The 24,505-nt window shown below is 42.6% G+C and overlaps 1 protein-coding gene and 1 long non-coding RNA gene across 3 annotated transcripts in view; one reads left to right on the top strand and one right to left on the bottom strand.

Moving 5' to 3' along the window:
• KLF13 (KLF transcription factor 13) overlaps nucleotides 1–10,766 on the bottom strand; it is a 33,030-nt gene extending 22,264 nt beyond the window's left edge. The window contains exon 1 of the mRNA XM_009089859.4: nucleotides 9,766–10,766. Within this exon, the coding sequence (XP_009088107.1) occupies nucleotides 9,766–10,306 (541 nt within the window). The 5' untranslated portion in view covers nucleotides 10,307–10,766. The remainder of the gene's footprint in view (nucleotides 1–9,765) is intronic.
• A 166-nt stretch (nucleotides 10,767–10,932) lies between these two features.
• LOC108961981 (uncharacterized) lies at nucleotides 10,933–23,188 on the top strand. Of its 2 annotated transcripts, XR_007778465.1 has the most exons (5): nucleotides 10,933–10,997; nucleotides 20,695–20,782; nucleotides 20,898–21,020; nucleotides 22,053–22,166; nucleotides 23,027–23,188. It is a non-coding gene; the product is annotated as an uncharacterized LOC108961981 (long non-coding RNA). The 2 variants fall into 2 exon arrangements; XR_001990404.3 differs by lacking the exon at nucleotides 10,933–10,997 and having other exon boundaries at nucleotides 19,588–20,782.
• Nucleotides 23,189–24,505: the final 1,317 nt, after the last annotated feature.

Below are 24,505 nucleotides of genomic sequence, written 5' to 3'. Positions count from 1 at the left end.
GAAAGCTGTATTTGCTTAGTCCACATTGCTTACTGGAAACATCAGCCAATTACAAATACTGCAGTAGGGTAAGAAGCAGAATCACAAAATGTTCTGTTCTTTTTGTTGCCTCTTTTTTTTTTTATTTTTAAGAACACCCCTTTGGGGACTGACTGAAACTTTTCTTAGAAGATACTGGTCCTGAACATCTGTACTTTGACAAGCAGTGTTTAAAAGCTGTTTCTCATTACACTTTTGTCTCTGCAGTATATAGTTAGAGCTTTAAAATTATCACTTTAGTATAAGGTATCTGACAGTCATGTTCCTAAACACATTTCATCTGCACGTCCCAGTTATAGAAGTCTGGGACAAGGTTCATGGTAAAACATTTGTGCCAGCTGTTGTATAATATTTGCTTACATCAGTGAGCACAGCAAAGATAACATTGTAATCTGCCCAACCACTTCATCCTCTGAAAGTAACCAATGACACTGTTTAATTAAAATTGCTCCCCAGGAGTTACACTGCTACATTTGCACTCCAAGCTTCAACAGATGTCGGCTTAAATCATATCTGATTTGGTCAGTGAGGTAGTGCCCTTAATGATATTATCCTGCAGACTCAAAGGAGATGCCAACACAACAAAACTCACTCAAGCCGAAGGAAAATGTGGAAAACTGGTGTAAATCTTTCAGCATGGTAATTACCTCGATCTTGTGTGGTATCTAAACTCGTTTGCAGGTGAAATGTTAAGAAAGCTGTGGAGTACCTGAAGGAATGATGAGTAACATTGTTCCCACAACTTTTGGCTAAGCTCCTCATAAGCTTACTGTTTCAGACCCCCTACAAACTCTGGACGTCATTTGAAAACTTACCTTAGCAACAATGCAAGGGATTCTGCAGTTCGGGTAAGAGCTGGAGGTTTTGGGCACAGGGAGAATTCTCCCTCCAGGTTCCACTATTTGAGCAATGCTGAGTTAATCTACCAAGTTGCAGCAGCCCAATTCCCCTTTCAAAGTCTCAGCCGCGCATGGAGGAGCAGCAGAATCAGAGTCAGGGCTCACTAAAAGTTATATTTAACTGTGCAAACCCACTTTTATGTGTATTATTAATGCAATGTTATATATATGCATATTATATTTGCAGGTGGTGCTTTAGGAAGAGGTTTCTTTGCCAATGAAACACAAGATTCTGTGTTTAAAAAATCCCATGTGTGTTTCCTTGTTAGGAACACTGAGAGTTGTTTTTTTTTAAGACAAGTGGTAGGTGATTAGCTAGTCTTACCTCACATCATACAGCTTGAAGTAAAACTGATGCCATTAAATTCATACCTAGCATCAACTAAAATTAGTAACCAGTAATTAGAATTACTTTATCCCATGATCAAATTCTACATGATACATTTCTTACAGATCTGTTTATGCTAGTAACATGTAGGGTACCTCCTACCTATGTAGAGGTACCTATAAATTCCAAAAGCATTTGCTTTTCTGGTTGCTCATATATTGGCTCATACATTTCTATTTAAGCTAGAATTTGGTTCCAAATGTTGCCAGTCTGAGTAATTCTTAAATGCTAGTGAGAAGAATTCAGTAGTTTTCAGTGATGAAAGCTGGGGGAAATAGAAGGTGTAAATATGGTACATCTTTGCATAAGGGGAAATACGTATCAATGAGAATCCTGTCTGAAAGTAATCCTCTGGGGTATCTAAGAAATTCAGTTTTGTTTTGGCCATGTTAGGAGAATTTAGAAGACATATTTACAAAGAAATCCTGAATTTATTACATAGTCAGGCTAAACATTCTATTGGCACTGCTTGTATAGCCATATATACAGCAAATGGAAGTTTTCATTGACTTTGAGGGGCTTTCAGTGCTCTGAAAGCGTAAGAAAGCTGCGCACAATTCACATAGGGCTTGGAAAATATATCAATCACCAGAACAATCCAAAACTGCCATGGCCCTCATGTATTAATGCTTGTCTGCAGTCCTTCTGCTGCCATTTAAAAGAGATTGCAAATTCAGTAAGCCCCTACATATAAATAACAAAAATTACTCCATGGTTCTGTAAGGTTTTAGCAGCATCTCTGTTCTACTTGTTATAGCAGAATAAGGCCTAAATTACTAAATTAAGAATGTAGGAAAGCACTATATTCAACTGGGAGGTTTGCAAGAATGTAAAATAGTCTTAAAGCCCCAGTTTACTATGTAAATTTGTACCAATGTAATTTCATTTATTTACCCTGAAAATGCAAAATAAATATTTCCCTGATCTTTTTACAAACAGCTCTTAATTTCACCACAAATTTGCAGGAAACATCTGAAAATTGTACAAATCTTTATCAGCTGCCTCCATTCTAAGTTCCTGCAGTGGAAATACTGACAGCTGTTTACTTTAAAAAGCTCAATACGTCATTTCTGGCTGCTGTACCTCACCTGATCTTACTCTGGAAGAGTTAGCATTTCTGCTGCTCTCTTTTACCAGCTTTAAAAGCTACTGTTGAAGGTAGTAAGGACATAACTAGCATGCCCATTCTGCTTGGGTTTTTATTGTCAAGGGATATTCCAGCTAGCTGCAGGACCGAGGCAGATGGAAAGAGGCAAAACATGCAGCAGCAACAGCATTCTTTCATATGACTTTTTCAAGGTCCTCTATTCCAAAAACTCATATAACTTATAACCAAATAATAGAGAGTGGTCTGGTAGAAATATAGTGTGCAATAAATCTAAGATAGCTTATTGGTCCATTGACTGTAACATCAGCAGATACCCAGTCACCAGTATTTTGCCTATATTTCCTGAGAGCACTACAAAAGGACTGTAAGTGATTACAGCAAATCTTTTCCTTGCACTAGAGGTCATTTCAGGATATGCTTACTTTAATACCATTTGACTTGTGCCAAGTTCTTGGTTAGTAAATGCTTTTTATGTTTAGGCTGCAAAAAAGCTTCTGAGGTCGTTTTTCTACAAGTAACCACAACAGTGGCACTCTGAACTTTTACAATTTTTCTTTTATATTAAGTGGAGGCCCTGTAAGATCTGCTGAATCTGCAAGACCTGAAAAATACAGGATATGTGTGTCTGACTTTAGTGCCTGCACTTAAATAACCCACATTGTCTAGCTATTGTTAAACTGAACACAGCAAGATAATGATCTCACTGCCCATGCAAATCTACCTCATAAAAGCCAAGTGGGTAACAAAGGGAAAAAAGTATACCTATAGAAATTCTACAGAAAGGACCCTTCAAAAGTTGTCCTGCATTTGAACAGCAGAGTAGTTTTTTGGCTCTGTCAGCACCAACTTCCAGACAGCTGATCCAAGATTGGAAGGGGGTGGGGGGAAGTTGGAACATGCTTAACTTAAAAAACAGAACTAGAAACCACATGTCCAATATAAACAAGTTCCAGGTTTCTGGTCTTGGACGTGCCATAAGCATGTTCAGCCAGACAATAACACAATGGAACAGTTGTTTTAAATGGTAAAGGTGCCTTCTTTTCAGATGGAATCCAATTGTGAGTTTGTTTCATAAGGAATTCCAGTTTACCAAAAGGTTTGTTTATGCAAAACTTCTGTCACATACACTTTCCAGTGTCTTGCAAAGAAATGCTGCTTCAGGAAAGTCTTCTGTAGATCATTCTGAACACTCATCCAGAGGGCTATGATTAATTTATTATACAAACACAGCAATCAATTGCAACTGTCCATTCATTAAAAACCTTGCTGGCCAGTTTACTCCCAACTATGCAAGACCTAGGTCTTGCCACTGAGAAGGAAAGTCCTACTACCAGTGTCTAGCATGAGGAAAACAAATGGAGGGTCATCCATCTTCACTACTTCCAACAGTAATAGGATTTGTTACACTGGACCTATGTCCTACTTCCATGCTAAAAGAAAAATAATTTGTGGAAAGAGAAGTCTGTGATGTTTCTGATTTTTCATTAGACACATAGTTGTAACAATGATAAGCACAGTTTTACTTTAAATGCTTTTTACCTACAATACCCAATTCTGTTGTTACCAGAAACTTCATTTCTGTGTCTTCTGCATGATTAATATCTCCACAAAGACTGGGGAGAAAGAGGGGGGAAAGCAAATAAAGGGCAGCCTTTCACAGAGAAACCTGTATAACCATCAGGAGAGGTAGTTCCCCCTAATAGCTAATATGAATCAAGTGTGTGGTAAATACAGATGTCATCCAGCTGGATTCTCCACGTGACTAATTTAGCCCTAACTCTTTTGCAGCTGAATTAACTGTATCTATTATTCACTCTTGAAGTGGCCACGTAAAAGGAGTGAGTAGGAGTTTTTCTACTTTTCTTCCTGGCTTCAGGTCCTTTTGAAACATGTTTTAAAATTTGCTCACTCTTTAATAAGTTTATGCCCTGTGTTTATTTCAAAGACTTTTACATTAAGAAACTTATAGCATATATATATTTTTTGTTCTCTTCAATGAACACAGATTGTTTGATCCAGGTTTAAAATCAATACTTTTAAATAAGAATTTTAGTCTTGAGAATTGCATTGTACGGGAAGGACTTTGAGGGAAGTTGTTCTGTTTTCTACTGATTTTTTTTTGTATGTTGAAATTTTCTTAGAGGAAGTAAGAAAAGAGTTGCAGAGCTCTTTCAGAGGAAACACAAACAATGCTTTGAAAATCTATATTGTTTTTAAAAATACAGGCTTATTAAAAGAGTTAAGATTATCAGTTCTCAAAAAAAAAAAAAGTAGCAGGCTGCTGAAGTTCTTAACACTGAGAAAGAAGGCTGATGCCTTAGTCTGGAACGACAACTGTTTTGTGAGGCTGATATTTGAATCTGTCCAGAAGCCACCATTTGGGCCCATCTCAGAAAAAAAAACTTACAGAAAATGTTTTGATGCACTCAGCAAAGTGAGGAGGTGGAAGGCACTTAAGAGACATAGCAGCCTAGATGTACCTTGCAGCTTCTGGATAATCTGGGTGTATGCTATTGAGACTGAAGGAAGCATTCAGAGCCTATGAGTTGTTTCTAATTTTTAACACAAGGAATCAAACCCAGGAGGCCCAACATGCAGAGGGACAAATTCATTTAGTCTTTCCTTTTGCCTTTGGGAAGTCTGTGTTGGGGAAAGGCCTTTTCAATTTCCTCTGGCATCCTGTCCAGAGGGAGTGCAGCTCCCCCTAAGTCCTGGTATGCGGAGCAGCCAAACTGGCAGCTCATGAGGAAGGACTGAAGCACCAGCACCACTTATTTCATGCTGCTGTAGACAAGAGCTGTCTGCAGTCCTCCTTTGCACTGCTCTTGAGTGGCACAGAAGGCCCTATATTGGGTTTCTTCTCTTGTAATCTTTTCCTGCAAAGCCTTCAGTCTTCACCAACACTGCCTACCTGCTATACACATACATATATGCACCTTCAAGAGTCACTGTGTGCCTAGAGACAGGTTAAAAGAAACCTCAGCCAGGTCTAGTCCATGGGTTTTTATTTAACTAGCTAGGTTTCTGGTAATTGGCAGGTGCTAAAATGAAAGATAAAGTTTATTTTTATGATAGAAAAACTTGCTCCCTTCATTGGTTAATTGGTTTCTACACACAGGGATGGCATCTTTATTCAGAACTTAAGGGAAGCTGTGCTTTACTGTTTTGTTTTGAATTAACATAGTGTAAGCAAATGAAACTTACTAGAACTGAAAGTGGAATCCAAACCCCTATTTAAAAGGGGTAATTTGTACTTGACATAAAGGCCTCTACCAGCCTGAACACAGACCATATAGTCCTCCTGTTTGTCCAGCCTAATTGTTATGCTCTTGTCACAGCGAGGTCTGACTGCTTTATTCTCAGATTGTTTTCAAATACCAATTACTAAGACTCCAGCCTGAGACTGGTGCCCACTTCTCCTTAACTTCTGCTAATTTGTGCAGACTCATTTAATTCTGATGACAGACTAAAAAGCTGTTTCTGTCTTATGATGTGCTGCTTAGTGCTTAGAACTAGTAAGTTTAGAAGGATGGTTTAAAGGAGTTAAATGAAGGTTTATTTTGTGCTTTCTCTGCACTGCTGGTGGTGATGGTGTGCTAATGGAGATGGCTAAAATCTTGAGAGGTCACAATGATTTGGTGGGGAGCTGCAATACATAAGATTCTTGTGATTCCTGCTCAAAATGCCATTGTTTTTTGCATACATAGAGATGTATAGATATGTAATATAGTGTAATAAGCTGGGACTCTCTACAGCCTTTCAGAACACAGTGGTCCTGGACAAGGCTCTGTGAGGTTGTAGCCTGTACTGTCTCCCTTCTACCACTGGTGCACCAAGAGACTAACTGGCTTCCAGTAACTCCAGAAAATGTCCAGATCTTTCTGCTGAAAATCTGCTTAGATGAAGGGGAATTCTGTTATGTGAATTATTTATCTGATTTTTGTAAGTCCTTTGTATTCAGGAGTTTTCTCAGTGGAGAGGATTTTTAAAACCCATGCATCAGTGAAACCTTTTTTTATCAGTGGGGTCAGTATAGCTTATGATGAATGGGGTTGCTGCCTTTGTGGACCACAACAGAGCTTCTGAGATCCACAGGAAAGTATTTGGACTTGACAACTACCCACTGACACTAAATATAACCTTCTGGTAAACATTAAAACTTCAAGGGCTTTGTGGCTGATGATCATGTTGAACTCCAGGACATTCAGTGAGAGACTAGAGTGGAAAACATAAACATGAAAAGAAACACAGGGGGATGGGAACTTTGAAAGCTGATGGAGAGAACAGAGAAGATTTTGGTGAATTTTTTTTTTTTTTGCCTGGTTCAAGGGTTTCCAGGGCAATAAAGCTGAAGTATTCATAAGGCTGAGACAGGTTAACCAGTAATATACCAAAAAAGCACACAAGAAACTGTGGATTGCTCCAGCACATTTTGTCCTAATAGGACTACTAAAAAATACTGCACACTGAGTAAAGGACAAAAAGCAGATGCTCTTGGCACTTCCATCTTGGTATTTCTGCTTTAAATAGGAGAATTAGCATCCTCTGCACTATGGTTTTTACTTCATGTATTTAATCTCTGATATCTGGCTATAATTATCAGAAAGATTTCACACAGAGCACCAAACAGCTGGAAAATAATACCAGCTCTCAGTCCCTATCAATGTGGGCTGGATTTGATACAATAGTACTTGGAAGGCTCTGTATCTCTTTGACATAAGCTCAAGGATCTGGTCTATCCTTCCTTAAAACATGAAGACCAAAACCTTTACTTTTTCAGCAAAGTAGCAGACAAGTCAGGCAAGTTTCTAGAGCAGACCATAAACTGTTCTTTTCAAGTATCTCTTGCATGATCATCAGTTATCTTCTAGCCTGCAGTGCTGTCCTCAGCCTTCAGGTCCCCCCTAAATACCAGCTCATCTAGTCTTACAGCACATGGAATAAGCTCTGCTCCATAGCAGAAGTTTTGACCACTCTTAGCAAACATGGTTGGGAGTTAGTTGGATAGGTGTTTAAAGCAGCTCCCATGTGTACCTGGGGCACTTTCACCACTGCTCTGTGAGGTGGATAGCCATCACCCTATCTATCTGACAGCTGGGCAGACTGATGTGTTACTTGACTAGTTCAGGATGAATAGAAAGCAGAGAAGACCCAAAGCCCTCACTCTAAAGCAATAAGTGTTTGTAAGAACAATCATTTACCAGTGCTGAAAGCGATCACTTCCTCTGTTAGCTTAACTCTTATTGTCTTACAAACTTTTTTCAAGGCTGTGACAATTTCTTTTAAAGATAGAAAAAAATGCAAACATCTTAGAAAATATTCTGCAAGGAGAGTAAGAGGCATTTAAGCCTGTTTAAAACTCAATCCAAACAGAGCCAGACCTGTTGCCAGTGAGGAGGGAAACTTGGCAGCTTTGCTTAAAGCTTCCCACACAGACACTGGAGACGAAAGAAAACAAAGAAGCTGTAGTCCCCGAGGGTCCTGCCACTCCCTAGGCAAAAACAGTCCCTTCCCTGCTTTTCTTTTAGCTCTCAGACACACACGTGCTCTCTTAGTGCCATTAGCTACAGCAATAACCTATTGAGCCCTACGGTTCTGGAAAAAATACAGGAAATGAAGAGTTAAAAAAAAAAAAAGGGAAAAGAGAAAAAAAGAGAGAACTTGGAGGCGAGCCAGCGTCCCCGAATGACTCCGCTCTGCCGGCAGCCTGGAGCGACACTCCCCGCCGGCCCTGCCCTCCCTCCTTTCCCCGCAGGGCGGGCACGCCAAGCCCTCCTCTCTTTATCGGGGGCTGGAGTTCCCCTTCTTGGTCTCTGGTTGGTTTGGAAACCCAGAAACGTTGCTAAATTTATCTTTCCCTTTCAGGACAATGGCAAATGCCAGCAATAAGAATGCAAAAGAACTGAAAATTAATGGAGACAATTCCCTGCAAGCCAAGTGGAAACACCTTTTCTGTATAACTCCCAAGGCGGCAAAAAGCAGTTGCACAGTGCAAAGCAGGACAGACTGCCTGGGGTGCCAGGAACACGCTGTTCCTTTGGCTGTGTGCCATAGGGAATTGTCCATCCATATGCTCAAATTTGATGGGGCTTTCTTCTCTCCCACAGAGAGCAAAGCATACCGTCAAATTAGACTGGCTCTTACTTTATCTCAGGAAGGCAACAGGAAAAGCTGAAGGCACTCTGAAAATAAGGCCAGCATGGGTGAGGCTGACACCTCAGAGCTAAAACTGCTCAGGAGTTATGTCATGTTTAATTCTGGGGATCTCTTTCTTACTGCTCTTTTTAAGAGAACTGACCATACATCTTAGTAAACTAATTTGCCATCTGAAATTATTGCCATCTGAAATTACTCAGTGGAACATCTTGCACAAGTCTGCTCCAGTCGGTGTGGTGCCTCGGCACATGTGCTATGATTGGTGCCTTCAGCAGAGGCTGGACTCCTCAATTTTTGGTGTCCCCTTTCTGACTGGAAGCCATCCTGTTTCCCAGCACCAGGCAGAGGCATGAGGTGTGGCAAGTCACGGGGCCTATTTCAAGATGGCCCTCCTAATACTTTCAGTGCAACTTTCTCAAGGCTTGCAAGACTTCCACTTTTTCTGTGGGTGTGTCTCATAAATTACAGTAGCAACAAAAGAGTGCTCAGCCTTCACCAAGAAGTAAGCACTGAACACCGATGAGTACAAGTTACTGATTGCATTCAAATGTTTTTTTCTTTTGAATTTATTTCTAGCCAGCTGCCAAAAGCGTTTTAGACACTGCCCATACCCCCCTCTCTCCTCACTCATGGTGTCGTCTCCTTATGACTGGTGTTCAGCCTCTCATCTACCTTCTGCTTACTCTAGCTTCCACAAAGTGTCTGCTGAAAAAAGAAACAGATACACAGCCATGTAGGTGCCTCTAGAACATTTAATTTAAAAATATCAAGAGTACCAATACCTGCATGGGAGGTGATAAGCTGGCATTAAGAGAGGGACTGGAGCAGGGAGTAGGAAAAATGGAGAGGTAAGAAGTACTGGAAAGGGAAGTAGAAGACACACAGAACAAGAAGGCCAGCAGCTAAAAATTACAGCTTGGTATAATCCACACAGGTGACCCGCATGCCGTTCCCTATGACATTAATAAAAAAGGGCAACATTAGCTTTGAATCTATGCCCGGTAAGGGTTTATTCCCAGAGGGGTTTTTTTTTTGTTGTTGCTGTTTGGTTTTCCCGAGCTTGAGTTCCGAGAGGTGAAACCATAACAGTGGCCAAATAAAAGTTTGTTTGGTTTTGTTTTTCATTTTAATTACCAAGCTGTAACAAATAAATCTCTGGCTGGATTGTAACTAACCTGTATGGGTCCTTAGATGAGCTTTAAGATGGGAAGATTTGCCATAAACTTTTTCACACCCCACATAGTGGCATTTGTGCTTTTTCTGGGGTGATCCAGGGTCAGTCCAGCTTCTTATGCGTTTGTTCTTTTGTCTGGGGCTTGGCTCAGTTACTGCAGCCAGGCTAGTAGGTGTGGCTGCTCTTTCTCCTTCGCTCTTACCAGCTGAAGACAGACTTTCTTCCCCAAACTCCTTAGGAGCAATAGAAATGTGTATTTGTTCTGTTATATCAAGCGTCTCTGTTTTTTCCGTCCTTAGAGCAGGTGAGTTTGGGACATGCTGGTTCAGATCTGCTAAAATACTAGCTACCACAAGTAATGATGATCCATTGTCTTTCCCGGTTTCTCTGACTTCCCGTCTATCTTCTCCATTGGATGAAGGAAGTATTGCTGCATCAGGTTGGGGATCAGGCTCCCCTTTGGGACTATGGATAACAGCACGACTTGACATAGAAACAAGGCACTCTGCTGCAAAATGATCCACATATGCTGCTGTTGCCATTTTTCATAAGTTTAAAAAGAAATCCAAACAGACGAAGACAAAAAAAAGAGAAAAAAACCAAAACCAACACAACAGCGCTCTTTCCCTTTTTAAAAAGATTACACAAGCAGACTTTTCCCTCCCTTATTTCTTAGGATCGGTTTGTAGGAGTAAAGGCTGATATCGCAGCCATCAAACCCACACTTTGTTCGTGACGATCACACCCAGCTTGTCACTAAATCGAAAAAGCGTTGGCGGTCCAATGGAAGAGAAAAAGAACAGCAGATAGATCCTGGCACTGGCAGCTTGTTGCTCGGAGCATGTATTAGTGCCGTTTTCTCAAGAAGGCAATGAGCTGGCGATGCGGTCTCGCAGCCCTCCCATCGCGCTGTGACAGCGGACCCGGCGCTCCCCGCTATCGCTGCCCGGAGCCGCCCGGACCCCGCGGGGCGCGGCCTGGGGAACATCTGGGCGTGACGTCAGCGCGGGGCCGCAGCCCGCGCCAGCAGGTGGGCGGTGCGCGCGGGGGGCAGCGCCCGCCGACGGGAGGAGGCGCGCTATTGGCTGGCGGCGAGCGCGGCCGGCACCCTCCACCCCCGCCGCGGCCGCAGCGCGCAGGGCGGCGCGCGCGGACCCCTCCGCCGGCCCCGGGCGCGGCCGGGGAGCTCCCGCGCCTTTGGCTCCCGGGCCTCTGACGGAGGCGAGCGATTCGGTAACGCCCGTGTTAGTGCTGCACTGCGAGGGACAGTTTAACAGGCGCTGAACTTGACAAGATGAAAACGTGGTGAAGTTGGAACTGGTACAAGTGACAGGAAGGAGCGAGGCTGCACGGTTTGGTCCGCAGCTCCACAGATGGAGCCGCGTGTGGATTTTAATGGGTTGTGACAGGTTTAACCAACTGCCAGGGAACACACTTGGAATCACCTTCCTGTCACAACTATAGCACTCCGCAGCCTCGGAATTATTTAAATTATTTAAAAATATTTATTTAAAAGTACAAACGCAAAGAACGGGTTTCATTATTATTCTCTGCTTGTAAAAAATACAGCTCAGCCAGTTTTATAGAGATTAATGCCTGAATCAAGGAGTTGTTTGTGTAACTTACTGAGTAAAAGTAAAGAAATGCATCTGAATGGAGATCTGAAAGCACTTGTGAACACCTATTAGCTTTTGCTGGAACATGTTTCTCCAGAGTAATTCCTATGAAATTCATGTCTTTAGTAAAGACTTTTTTTTCTCTGAGACAGAGATGATCAGGGCTTTGGAAGCCCTTCTTTCTAGAGGAAAAGTTTTGTGGAGTTTGAGGCAGGGTGAGTGGAAGTGAACACCTGTTCCAGAAACCCAAATAGTTTAGGTGTTAGGTTGAGCAAGAAGTTGGTTTCATACATGTGAAAATACCACATTCAGGACTAAAGTCTGCTTATGCTACCACTGTGCTTTGTGAAAAAATGGAATTTATGTTCCCATGCAGCACTGCCCCTCAGAGCCAGGTTCATGGGGCAACCAGCCACAGTCCTCCCATTCCTGCTCAGAACAGAGTAGCATGTGGTGCTCTCTCTGTAGCAAAGATAGAAATAAGGTACACCCAGTGCAGGAGGATGTGGTTTGATGCTGAATCGAGACAGAACATTTTGATGCAACTATACCATACTATACCATTTGTTCTGAGCAGATTTACAGGAAATGTTAACAAATTTCCAAATAAAAAGGTTGCATTTGGGACTTACCTGTTAGATGAAAAAGGAATTCAGTGGAAAACATCTTTACCAGAAATATTGTGCTCAAGCTTAACCTTCTTCTTGAGAGTGAAGCATTGCTTAAGCAGACCTACCTGGTGGTTCTTTAGTAGTAGATTCAGAGAAGAAACCCGGCAGCTCTTTCAGCTTGAGATGAAACAGGGGCCATTTTCAGGGAAATGAGGAAAAGGCAATACTTAAGCACAAGTTCTCAGTCTTAACTCTGGGATCAAGGGCAATGAACAGAAAATGTACTGTAAAAGGGAGATCTGGGCTGTTCTAGTTGCCAAACACCAGCAGGCTGTGATGGGGGGTTCTAGAGGCTCCCTGCTATTCTCTGTGCCCTCAGCCCACCCAACCTCCTCAGCGCCACTGGGCCCCTCTCCTACCGCCTCTCCTCGACGCTCTCTCACCCCGTCAGGCGCTGTTCTGGTCGAGATCTTTCCGGCTGTGTAGCAATGGCTTCCCCGGGGTCGCAGGGGCCGGTGTGGCCAGTCCCCGGCTGGGCAGAGGCGCTGACACGGAGCTGGCAGACCTCGGGAATTCCCACCCTCAGCGCAGCCCTCACCGCCCGCCCGCCGTGAGGGGACAGCTCCTCGGGAGAGACGAGAGCTGTGATTGGCTGTCCCGGCCCCCTCGGGGCGGGCCGGCCAATGGGGAAGGCCCTTATATGGCGCGCGAGGCAGCCCTCAGGCAGGTGCTCGTAATGGACGGCGTCGTCCGCCGTGTCCCCGTGGCGGGGGCTCTGTGCGGGACAATCCGCTGCTGTTCGTGTTTGGTGTTCATGGCGTGGGCAGGCAGGACACGGCTCACCCCGTTCCTGGCTCCTCCGGCCAGCGGAGAGCGGCGCAGCGTCGTGTGCACAGCCGGGCCCGATGGCAGAGACGGCTGTGAGCGGGCAGTGGCTGGTACAGCTGGTGGCCGGGAGAGGGGCGGGCTTTCTTTTTCAGATGGTGTGTTGGGTTCAAGCCTTGTTCTGATAGCAGCTGCTGTTGTGTAGGAGTGCCTTTGTAGGAAAGCCAGCGGCCGTACCCAAGTTCCCCATGGTCCGTGGGCTCTCCCGTAGTTCTGCCGGTGTGCGCTGGGGTTAGCAGCGGGCTGGGAACGTGGCGCAGCGGGGCGGGGGATTAGGGGAGGCGGTTTGCTTGGGTGAGAACTTGCTCTCTCTCTGGTTGTGTGAGCCCTGTGAGCTGCCCTCTTCACTTGGGAAAGAGTAATGTGAAGGTTGCTTTTATATGCAAAAGAGAAGTTAATGATATTCGACAGATGTTTATGTAGTCCAGTTAGGGTTCATGGATTGCTCTCTTTTAAATCATAACTATGAACAAATGTGCACTTCTGACTTTCTAGTAGCTCCCTAGAAGTAAAAAAAGAAAAAGTAACGTCTTGCACGCAGTTAGTGTGAAAGTCACTATCGCTGCATGTGCAAGAGCAGGGTGTGCTGCAGTAAGTGTAATTGTCACCTGGACATGATTCCAGCTGCCCAGTGGGACCAGCTTTGGCTTCAATGCAGGATTGCAAATCTCAAATGCAGCTGTGGGAACCAACCGTAAATGACCTCCCTGCAAGCAGCAGGGGTACGGGGTCTGTCTGCTTTGAAAGGAACTTCAGTCGTTACCTTAGATTAAGGTGAGAATTTTTCCCTCTGTTATGGCACTATTTTCTATCCACTCAAGAAATACAGCCTGGTTTTTGGCAGAGGTTTTCAATATTTATTGCTTTTGTATTACATCATTTAGAGTTTTGTTTAGCTACAAGTGCATAGCAGCAGAATAATTTTACATGGAATCCACCCTGTTTTGCCCTTCCTAAAATAGCTGATTGTTTTAATTTACACGAACAAGAAACTCTAAAGTGCTTTGTGAAATTAAAATAGTTTTATGGACTCTGTTAACAGGAACTTTAAACAGAATAGAACAAAGTCCTTCTATAAATGCCAGACTGATGGCATGGCCAAAAGAAAGAAATAATTGAGCTCTAGCAACATTTTTTATAACTGGTGCAAAAACTGTTATTCCAATTAAAAGTTTGCTGTAAACCAAATAATAGTGGAAGACTGCAACGTGCAAAATTGGGCCATCTAAAGGAAGAATTTTATGAGTGGGAAATGTAAGGAATTTTATCTGAGAGAAATTAGTTTACTATTCTGAAGAACATGATAAGATCTAAACATGCAGTTTTATAGTAGCAGATATTTCATCAGCACTTTTCTTGCATGAGTTTGCTCAGTAATTTCTTCTCTTTTCAGACACTTCTGTTTTAGATCCAGTGAGTGAGATACAAGAAGTGTAAGCCACCCGAGTTCTGTGGACTTCAGGGAAGTAACATTATTTTATATCATCTCAGGAAGTTCTGTATGAGAACAGGAAAAGGCCACATGGCTGCTCTCCCTGTTTCAGTTCCTACAAAGCATCTTAGACTTGATAAATTAAAAAAAAATGCTCTAGTGGCTTATGTTTGGCAATACTTTTGCAGAGGGTGGAGGTAAGGCTTGAATATTAAAAAAGTCAGGAAGCCATTTTTACCTCTGAGTCAGCAACTTTGGCATTTCAGAAACACAGCAAGAAGCTTTGGAGGGCTGAGAAGGCACTGTAAGCTCTAGTGAAAGCAGTGTGATCTGCTACTGACCTCCCTGGACTGGCTGTGACAGGAATCCAAAATGCCAGAATATTGCCCAGTGTGCTGTTGTAACTGATGATTGCACACAAAATGGGAGAAGGTATTGGCATGGCAGTGATAAAAGTATAATTAGGAAAATAAACTCTGAAAGAGAAAAAAAATCTCACATTTAAGAAGTATTTTAATAATTTCAGAACACAAAAGAGATTGTGTTCTCTGGTGTGCATACATCAGTTTGTGCTATTGTGTGTGCTGTGGAAAAGAGAGTTTAATATAAATGTAAGCACAATCTTGCATTGAACAGTGATTGAAAGTTTTATTTTTTTTCAGCTGTTCATTTCTGCAGTAGAGACTGAAGTGACCAGTATGGCAATGTAAGGGGCAGGAAAATGGAGAGTCCCAACTGGGCTTCCTCCCACTGGTCTGAGGGAATTGGTATTCACTGGGTAATGTATCTTTGTGGAAAATGCTGAAAGCTGAGAAACAAAAGGAAGCACATTTGTTGTTCAGTGCTTAGTCCTTTTCCATCACAAAGCATGAAATGATAGTTTAGACCTTAGAAGTGAGCAGCAATGGTATTGTATGCAAACTGAATCAATTTTAATGGATTTTTTGGGAGAACACAATGACACTATCCACAGGATCATCAAAGTCACTGTGTGTGCAAATAATGCTTGTGAATTTCTAAGTGGCAACATTGACTGGGGGCTGTGGGGTGCCTTACATGCTCATAAGGTTCTGTGGCCTCTGGGCATTACCCCTTCCATACTGGAAAGCTCAGAGGCAGAAGTCAAGCACTCCTTTGAGCAGAAAACTGAAATTTTCTTAGCTGAAATTCAGTTTCTGCTTTAGCTGTCAGACATTGTACTGATCTCAGCAGATCACAGGAGACACCTGCAGTTGCTATGCTCATGGCATTCTTTCTTATAGACAAGCTCAGAGAGCTGTGATCAAAGAAATACCATGTATGAGGCTGTAACAGACTATTTCTCTAGTTTCTTTCAGCCATGAATCAGGAGAAGAGGACTTAAAGGTGCTAGTTCAGTTTCTTGCAACAATGATGAGCTGGTCATCATCAAAAGCTGACAGTGGTCAACTAAATACACCAAGCAAGCCTGCTCCATGGTGTGCCTGAGCTCTGCAGCTGGGGCACAAGAGTGCCTTGGTTCATTTCCAGATACAGACCTGCTTTTCTGCTGTGGTGAGACCTCTGAAGTGGTGACCCACAACTAAACATTCAGGATTTTTGCTGTTGATTTCCTTTTTTATCTTCCTTTTACGTTTCTATCTAATTTCTGTAAGGTTGCTGTTCATCCTACATTACAGAAGAGCAATTCATTGAGAGCCAAGCTGTAGGTGAGTGGTCTGTAACACACTATGAAAAAAGTTCCAAGTGAAGGAGTTATGTTTGATGCCCAGTGGTTCTGAGATACCTAATCATAAATCAACAGCTGCACCAGTAAAGGGCCTTCTAACTGTTGATGTAAAATCTTAAGAATATTGGGAATTGCAAATTTCCTGCCATAAGAAAATCACAGAACTTGAAAGGATGACATGAAGTCCTGTGTCTGTTATGTGGTGAGGAATATGGTCAGAAAAGAAAAGAACTTACTTTAAGTGCAACATCAAGTTGAATAAAGCTTATTAAAGAAAAGGAGAATATTCAAGTTAAGGTACAGCAAATATGGGAAGGTAAAACATAGAATAATTACTACTTACATTTTCACTCTGTAACCAGACTTCTGTCAGGTTTTGCCAGCTATGAAGCAGAAAGTGATGAAGTTAGAAGCCATGTATTGAGCATAGTCACTTCCACTGGATTTAATCCACAGAATCATTACTTTGAGCTCGGTTAAACTCGTTTCAGTGTTGGTTTTGGTCTTTTATGGTTTGCCCATTTATTATTTCTGTTTCTTAACTTCTCTTTGCTTTTTGCAATGTGTGAATATTACGTGTTGTCACTTTTGCTAAGCTTCTTTTCATTCAAAAGCACAGAAAATACCAACACGTCATCAGGAAGTGCTCAGATGAGTGAATTGATCCAGGAGCTTATTCAGTAAAAGTTGCATAACATTCATTCACGTTCATGCTTGTGAGTCAGCAGTGACTCACAGGTGAAAACACCACTGCAAAATATTGCAAAAAACGCTGGATATTTCTGCAATATGCTTTCTGAAGCAGATATAATGTCAGGTGAATAATATTTTAAGCCTACTGGAGTAGTCCATGCTCAAAAATCAGCATTTTATATTTGCAGAATCATTACAAAAAGATAGGTTTTTTGGGTACAGTTGATGAATAATGCTTGCTATTGGGCAGTTGGTATGTTTGTGTGAGCCTGCAAACTGAATTTGGAGTTGGGAGTTCTGTCAATTTTTCTTCTGCCTCTCAGCTGAGCCACTGCAAAGAACAAAAGAAAGTCTTTCAGACAGCATCACGAGGTGGTGAAATTCTGTATGTTTCTGGGTGGTTGTGCATCGCAGTGGGGCCTCTGTGAGTAAGAAAATGGCTGCTTTTCATGGCAAAATGTTACTTATTATCTGAATCTGGACATAAGGGTGAGAGGGTAATGGAGATTCAAGAGCAGTGATTACATGATGAGGCTGATAGCCTTTTTCTTTTAAGGAGACCCTACAGATGCCTGAAATCCAGGTACTTTGATGGAGATAGAATGAGTTACCCCATAATAATTCACAGATGCCAAAACTTAATCCATATGGGAAGGTAATGTAAACTAGAAAAAAGCACTCTCAAGTCCAACCAAGCAATTTTCTTGTAGAATGAGAACTGGGAGACCTTTGTGTTTTGAGAATCTGATCCTTGAATTTTCAGAAATGCCCAGGCGCAGGTTTTTCTGACGCCCTAAAAGCAAATACTTTTTACAGCATAGTTTATGCCAATGAATGGATTAAGTGGTAGACATGCAATTTAGATGCTATGTGTCATATGCAGACAGACTTCAGAGAGTTCTCTTGGGGTTTTTTTCAGGAACACTAGGTGACAGTGACATCATTTAACATGACTGTTCTCCTCTCCTGAGTCAGTTCCTGATGTAGAAGATAGATCATATCTCTGCAGCAGAGGATAGTTGCAGAAAAATGTCATCAAACTACAAAAAAGGCTCAGTTTGCAGAGTCAAGTACAGAAATGATCACACACATGACTAAGTGCTGTGCAGAAACTTACAGTTATTTCCAGGAAAGTTAGGCAAAGGGGGAAAGCTGTGCATGTCATTTGGCACAGAAGCTGTACCAGCTGGTGCTCTGGGAGCTGGCCCACAAGTGTCCCCATCATCCAGGATGTCCCTGCAAAGCCATATCAAGACTCTCCATTTCTGAGAGCACCGGGTTCAAAGACATTTTGAAAATTGGGCTCCTTTAGTGTAGTTTTGGAGACCTTTGACATCAATTTTGTAAATTCTGGCTGTGGTTTCTTCTTTTTAAGCTAAGAGTAGTTTAGTTTACTACCTGAAAATTTGTTCTGAAGCAGGCCTATGTGCTCCTTTGAGCTATATGAGAGTAATTCCCTTTGAGCTCTGGAAATAAGTCTTTCCCAGAAAGCATTACCTGAGTGCAGTGCCCTTCATTCAGCACTGCTGAGGCTGCACTGCTGCACCTCCAATATTGTATCCAGTTTTTGGGCCCCTTGCTACAAGAAGAACCTTGAGGTGCTGGAGTGAGTCCAGAGAATGCCAACAGAGCCAGGGAAGGGTGTGGAGCACAAGTCTGATGAGAGGGAGCTGGGGGTGTTTAGTTTCCCATGTGGGGAGAAAGAGGCTTGGAGTGACCTTATTGTCCTCTACAACTCCCTGAAAGGAGGGTGTAGCCAGGAGTCAACCTCCCAAATAACAAGTGAAAGGACAAGAGGAAATGGCCTCAAGTTGCAGTAAGGGAGATTATTAGTCTAGAATATAAACTATTTCTGAAAATAACTGACAACTTGAGGGTTTAATCTCAGTGGAAATCCCAAGATGTTACTTTGATGTTTTTTAAATTTTTACCCTATATAAAAAAAGGAAAAAGGCCAAATTATGTCACCCTTGTGTTCCCAGCCTTCCTAAAGGGCAATGATTGGAGGATGACAGACTCAAATGCTTACTACAGAAGCAAGGACTCAATGGGCTGTCACTATTTAATTTCAATTTCTAGCAAACATATTCAAAACCAGCACAAGACCACCCAATAATCCACATAATATAGAAATGCAGCAAGCTTTTACCTAAAGATAGCATGTTGTCCCACATCACTCACTTCTTTATTCATTTCAACATTTTAATGTTGGTTTCCTAAAATACTTTTGGGGAGTATCATGGCAACCAGCACAATAAATCATTCCTCTTCTGCTGCCCTGAGAAATTATGCTTTTCCCCTCACCGATGGCTACCAGCTAAATTAGGTAACAGGCAGAAGGCTGATAAAAATTGAAGACATTTGTTCCACCTTTCCAAGCCCCTGACTCACCTCCTCCTCTCACTGGAGGTAAGCCAAGCACCAGATGCTCTCCCTCTTCTCTTAGCCAAGAGCCCTGCTCTGAAAGGAGCAAGCCTTCTTCCACTCCAGCACTCACACAACCAACCTTCTTCACTTGCCTCCTTGGAAAACTAAACCTCTTCTGCCTGTGTTCCAAACCCAGCTCTTTAGGAGACAAATGTTTTGCACTACCTTCTCTCCTGTCTGTCTCTCAGCCTCACTTTGCACCTGCTGAATGGGGAAACACCTGGGTCTCCTGCTTATTTTCACAGCAAGATCTGTAGGTGGGACTTTCCCCCAGCCTACAACTACTACCAGCACTGCACTGCTTCCAACACCACAAGTCCCAGGCTTCCTGGGAGACAAGAGCCCTTGAAGAACTTTTCTGAAGAGCCTGAAATCTCTGTTATCAGAGAATTAAACAGGTATCCTAGTTGGTGGGTTACCTGTGGATAATCTATATAACAGATGCAACAGAATGCTGAAACTCCACTGTGCTAATTCTTCCTCTTCTGTCTCTGACCCACAGCCCTTGGGTTTCCACCAGCTTGCTGGAAAGATGCACTTCTGCAAATACTCAACCAGACCTAAATTAAATTGAGTTATGGCAGAAGGGAAAGTGGGGTGTTAAAAAGAAATTGGACAATTAAGAAAGGTGGCATGGTGAGCTTATTCTAGCAGAAAATGAGAGAGATGAGATTCTCCTAGCAGTTTCCCTCCTGAATACAAAACTGCAGGACTTCCCTATTCTTAATACTGCATAAACCGTTCACAGGAAATATTCCCACAAGGTAAATGTAATCTTTGTTTAAGCAAAATTTACAGTCAAGCTTTCACAGCCTTCCCTCTCTTGGTTATCAGAGCATCTTTATTTACTACATGGAACATACTAATTAAGAGTGTGATGTTTTATTGCTCAAATCCTCTCCAAGACATCCTCCATAGGCTTTGTCTGTAATTGTGCCATTTACTTCCTACAGTGCATTGCAACCCTGGAAATGTACAGGAACAGTGTGTGTGCAGAATACAATGGACACTTTGTACAGCACAGCTAATCCTTTGGGTTACAAGCAGTGAGCTCCAGGGTTGGGAAAGGCCCCCTTGGAACTCTGTATCCTTGCCCCATGGTTCACTCAGATTAAGAATGCTTTTTGTGTTTTTAATTATGTCATTCACTACTTACATAAAGTCCTTCTAGTAATCTCAACAAAAGATGGTGCATTGTCCATAACATATCTGATGGATCTCCTGAAGACAGCTTTGAGAAATTCAGAGAGGGTTTCCAAACCTAGGAGAGTGTTTGGACTAAATATCTCAAAGTGACTCTTTGCTGCTGCTATGGTCTTTTACGTACTTAGCCTTCTCCTTCCCCGCCCCCTTTGTTTCCTCCCCATTTGAATTTATTTGCCTTAGTTTTTCTTATTAAACATTTCTGTTCTCTGGATGCTCTCTATTTGAGCTCCAGCTCTACTCCCTGCCTGTGTGAGGACTCTAAGGTCCTACTTCAGAAAAATACTGTTGATTCTGGTGGACCTTAAGGACAGAATTAGGCAGCCCTTGCTGAATACAGCTCTTTCCAAACCAGAGACACTGGCTGGAACACAGCTTCAAGGAAAAATCTCGACCTGAGAGGTAAAAAGACAGAAGACTTGGAAAGCAGAACCCCAATTAAGGTGAGCACCTGGTGGACTCCTTCCTGCCCAAAGGAAACCACAACTCACCTGCCCTTTCACTGAGGGTCAGCTGCTGTCAACTGCCTCATTGTGTTTGTTGCTTCCTCATTTGCAGGTTTCTCACCTGGGCAATCCCCTAGCCCAAAGAAAATCTGTTGTTTAGAGATGAGCTGTAGAGTCAACACTATCTTTGTGCAGCTACTTCACTTCTGTGGGTTCTGCGAGCTCCAGCTAGAAGGTGAGTGCCCTGACTCACAGCCTGTAATGTACACATTAACACTTTTCACCCAAACAATGGCATCGAGTGTATTATTTAATATTTTCACTATATAATCAGTAAAGCATTTCCATATGTTAAGTATCATCACATTCCAATCTGAACTGCCTGTATGGGATTATTTCTGAAAGGTACTGCAAGTTACAACATTGAAACACAAAGAATGAGTATAAAATTTACCTTACTTATTAAATGAAGGTTTATAATTTACAAACAAGTGCTGTCATGGCACTATACTAATTACTGCAAGAAGTAATTAAGCCTGCATCCTTATTTTGTCTGTACAAGATTTCTGTTGCAAGCCTCAGCCTTCATAGTGCACCTGAAAAACAAGACGGTCATGGGAGAAGGATACAGACATGTCCAAAGCCACTGAATGAGATTATATCATGATGTTATTTCTCTTATTCTGAGACACAGCATGGCAGTTCTGCACTATGGAATAAATACACTATCAGACCCAGTTGGTTCCCCAAAAAGCATCCTACTCACTGAAAGCGTTTATTATGAATTTTTTAATATCTAGGTTTCTTGGAAAATGCATGACATCATGCATCCATCTCTCACTGTGCTTTGTTCAGCACTTATGCTATGCAAAATCATGAAAAACTGTTAAACAGTCAGCCCTACCCCGTGGTGTTTTGCTGTCACCACTGTGGAACAAGCAGTCCCTTGTTCTGGGCTGTTGTTGACCAGAGTCATGGCTCAGATGAGCCCTGGCGTGCTCAGCTGGACAGAGGAGCACTGGCAGCTGTGGCACAAACACACACAATTAGGCAGCACCTGCCATGCACAGCACTCACAAGCCTCATTCAGAATGTGAAGCTGCCCCCTGATAGATAAGGAGGCTGCTAAAGATAGAAAAACTACACTGGAGAGAGCACTACAAATTAGACAAGCAACTGTTGCATTGCCAGGAAATTATTAGTGAAGCACAGTATACCCCAGTAATTAAATGCCATGTTACTAAAGGGAAATTCCTATTCCTCCCAGGTACAGGCAGGACTAACTGCAGAGATGCTGTGGCTTCTGCTGCAGGTGTTCAGCAGCAGGAAGACAAGAGAGGGCTTGAGAAGAGCTAATCACAGTTGCACCAAACATGCTAAGGTGGTTTTATACTATTCTGCTGTTATCTTTTACAGCATGTGCTATTGGAGGTGTGGTACCTGAAGCTGATGGTTTGTTTAAGGAGCAGCTAAAAGCTTTGGCCAAAGTCCTGGCATTTTGATAAAACAGGAGTCCTCAGCTGGCAGTGCTGTGACAGGAAGGACAGCAAGTGGCCCAGTTGCAGAGGCCCAGAATGGCTGCTGGAGGCATATGAGGGGTGTTGCTGGAAAGGGAAAACTGCTTAAAAATCCCCATCAGTACCTAGAGGAAGGCCAGTGTCTACTGAAATTGGTGAATAAAGTGGCAGTCACAATTGCAGTTGAGCCTGGATGAAGACTGTACTTGCCAAGGCCTTAAAGTACAGAAATCTTCTTTGGCCACCCCTGCCCCAAAGCCCATCAAAGAGCTGTGGAATGTGTTTTCCCTGTGTTTACTACTCCATGCAGTTTAGTCTAATGCTGACATTGGAGAACTGTAGCAGGCATTCCTGGTTGTTAGAAGTAAGTGGTATCCATGGCTTGGAGAAGGAGTGCATTTCAATCTCAGCCAGGTTTCTCATAGATCAGCACTGATGGTGCTACAGTTCATCTTCCTGCAAATATGGGTTCTCCAAGAGTACTAATCTATACATCCCCACCACTTCTGACTCAGTGCAGTGAAACTGTACACCAAACCCATTGTCTAATTGTTTATCTACTCCTGGTTTCTAAAGCTGAGACACTGAATAGAGGCAATTCTTCTAGCTCTGGCTTCATGCCTCATAGCAAACATGTAATTCCTGCCATTTACTTCAGTTTTACTCTTGGCTGAAATTTGAATGTACAGCACAGGGTTATTTCACATTTCTTTTTCTCCCACAGGCTGGTTTCATTACGGAGGATCATCCTCACCAATTGGATAATTTTTGTGTGCTGAGTGGTGGAAGTGTACAAGGTGGTTGCATGCATGGTGCTCACATCTCATCTGTGCATGAGCTGTGGGCAGTGGGAATTGTTCCCTCCTAATAAAGGCTAAACTGGTGGTGTGAGGCTGCTGCTGTTTTTGGGAGTAGAGGGGCATGATGTTCTGTGTGTCTTCCACTCCAGACACTGCAATACAACGGTGGGCTCAGTGAATCTGACCTTGAAAGCCTGGGGGCGATTGCACTTTTGTTTGGCCACAAGGTGCTTGGGATTAAAGCTGTTCTAGGATTTGGAATGAGATCCTTCTATGCAATGTGAAATACAGAGGCACAAATGAAAGAAAAGCCGCTCAACCCATGCTGTGTTTTCTTTTTTACTGCCAAGAACTAGATATGCTGCTGAATCTCAGGTTTACCATCTCACTCTATGGTTTGAAGGTAAGCAGATCTTAACTTCTGAAGAGCTTGCATAATACTCATGTAGAAAGGAATTTCTGGGAGTCTCCCTTGTTACCTTTGCTGTTTATTTCTAGTTGGGAGTGTCAGGCAGAAATGTTCTGAGGCCATGTTGCACATTTGCCCCATGTCCAGTGGGGCATACATATGTCTACATATCACCACATGTGGTTCATTGATCCTTCATCTACATATGGTAGATGTGTTTCTTTCCAGATGCCTCACACCTAAGTGTTCTCTTTCCAAGGAGGATGATTCTCAAAATTATTCAGCACATTCGAAGTGACAAGACAAACTCATCCCAACGTTTGAAAAATAACCAGGGTAAAGAGATTTTGTTGATTTCTGGCCCCCTCCATTCCCCCTCAAGCCAAACCCTTTATCCTCCAGCATAACATCATAATGGTAAAGGATGCTAACTAGTGTGAGACTTGGTGTTTTCCTCTGAGAAAAGGTATCAAAATTCCATGATCTTCATCAGAATTTTCCAAATAGATTCTAGCTGCTGCATTTTGGGCCATGTAGGGGGATAGACTATAAGAAAAGAAAGGTAGTGTAGAAAGTAATCTTACCCCTAAGGAGTTGCAGCTGGGCCAATTATCACAGATTGGGAACAGGCCTGACTTTAACAGGCCACAGCTGTAACCAGTGAGAAGAAGAGTGCTACACAAGAGTGGGTTGGCTGGTTGAGATGGGAACTGGAGTCAGCTGGCTGCTTTGTGAAGAGGAAAGAGTCTGTGCTCAGAGGAGCTGCCTACAAGAAACACCAAGAAGGTTTGAAACTTTTGTGATAAGGAGACAACAGTGTGGAACCCCTGCAATAAGATGGCAACGGGCCCACATGTTTGTGTCTACCAGGCTCATGAATCCAAACATTACAATAAGCAGTTATTTCTGCTTGACTCTAAGATCATACCCATATTACTTGTAAATATACCTAGTAGAAAGTTTTTGAGAGACAGTGTATTTTTAGACAATGTAT

The sequence above is a fragment of the Serinus canaria genome, chromosome 10 (genome assembly GCF_022539315.1).
Source record: "Serinus canaria isolate serCan28SL12 chromosome 10, serCan2020, whole genome shotgun sequence".
Lineage (NCBI taxonomy): Eukaryota > Metazoa > Chordata > Aves > Passeriformes > Fringillidae > Serinus > Serinus canaria.
The sequence above is the reverse complement of the archived record's forward strand: the minus strand, read 5'-3'. Positions and strand labels throughout refer to the sequence as shown.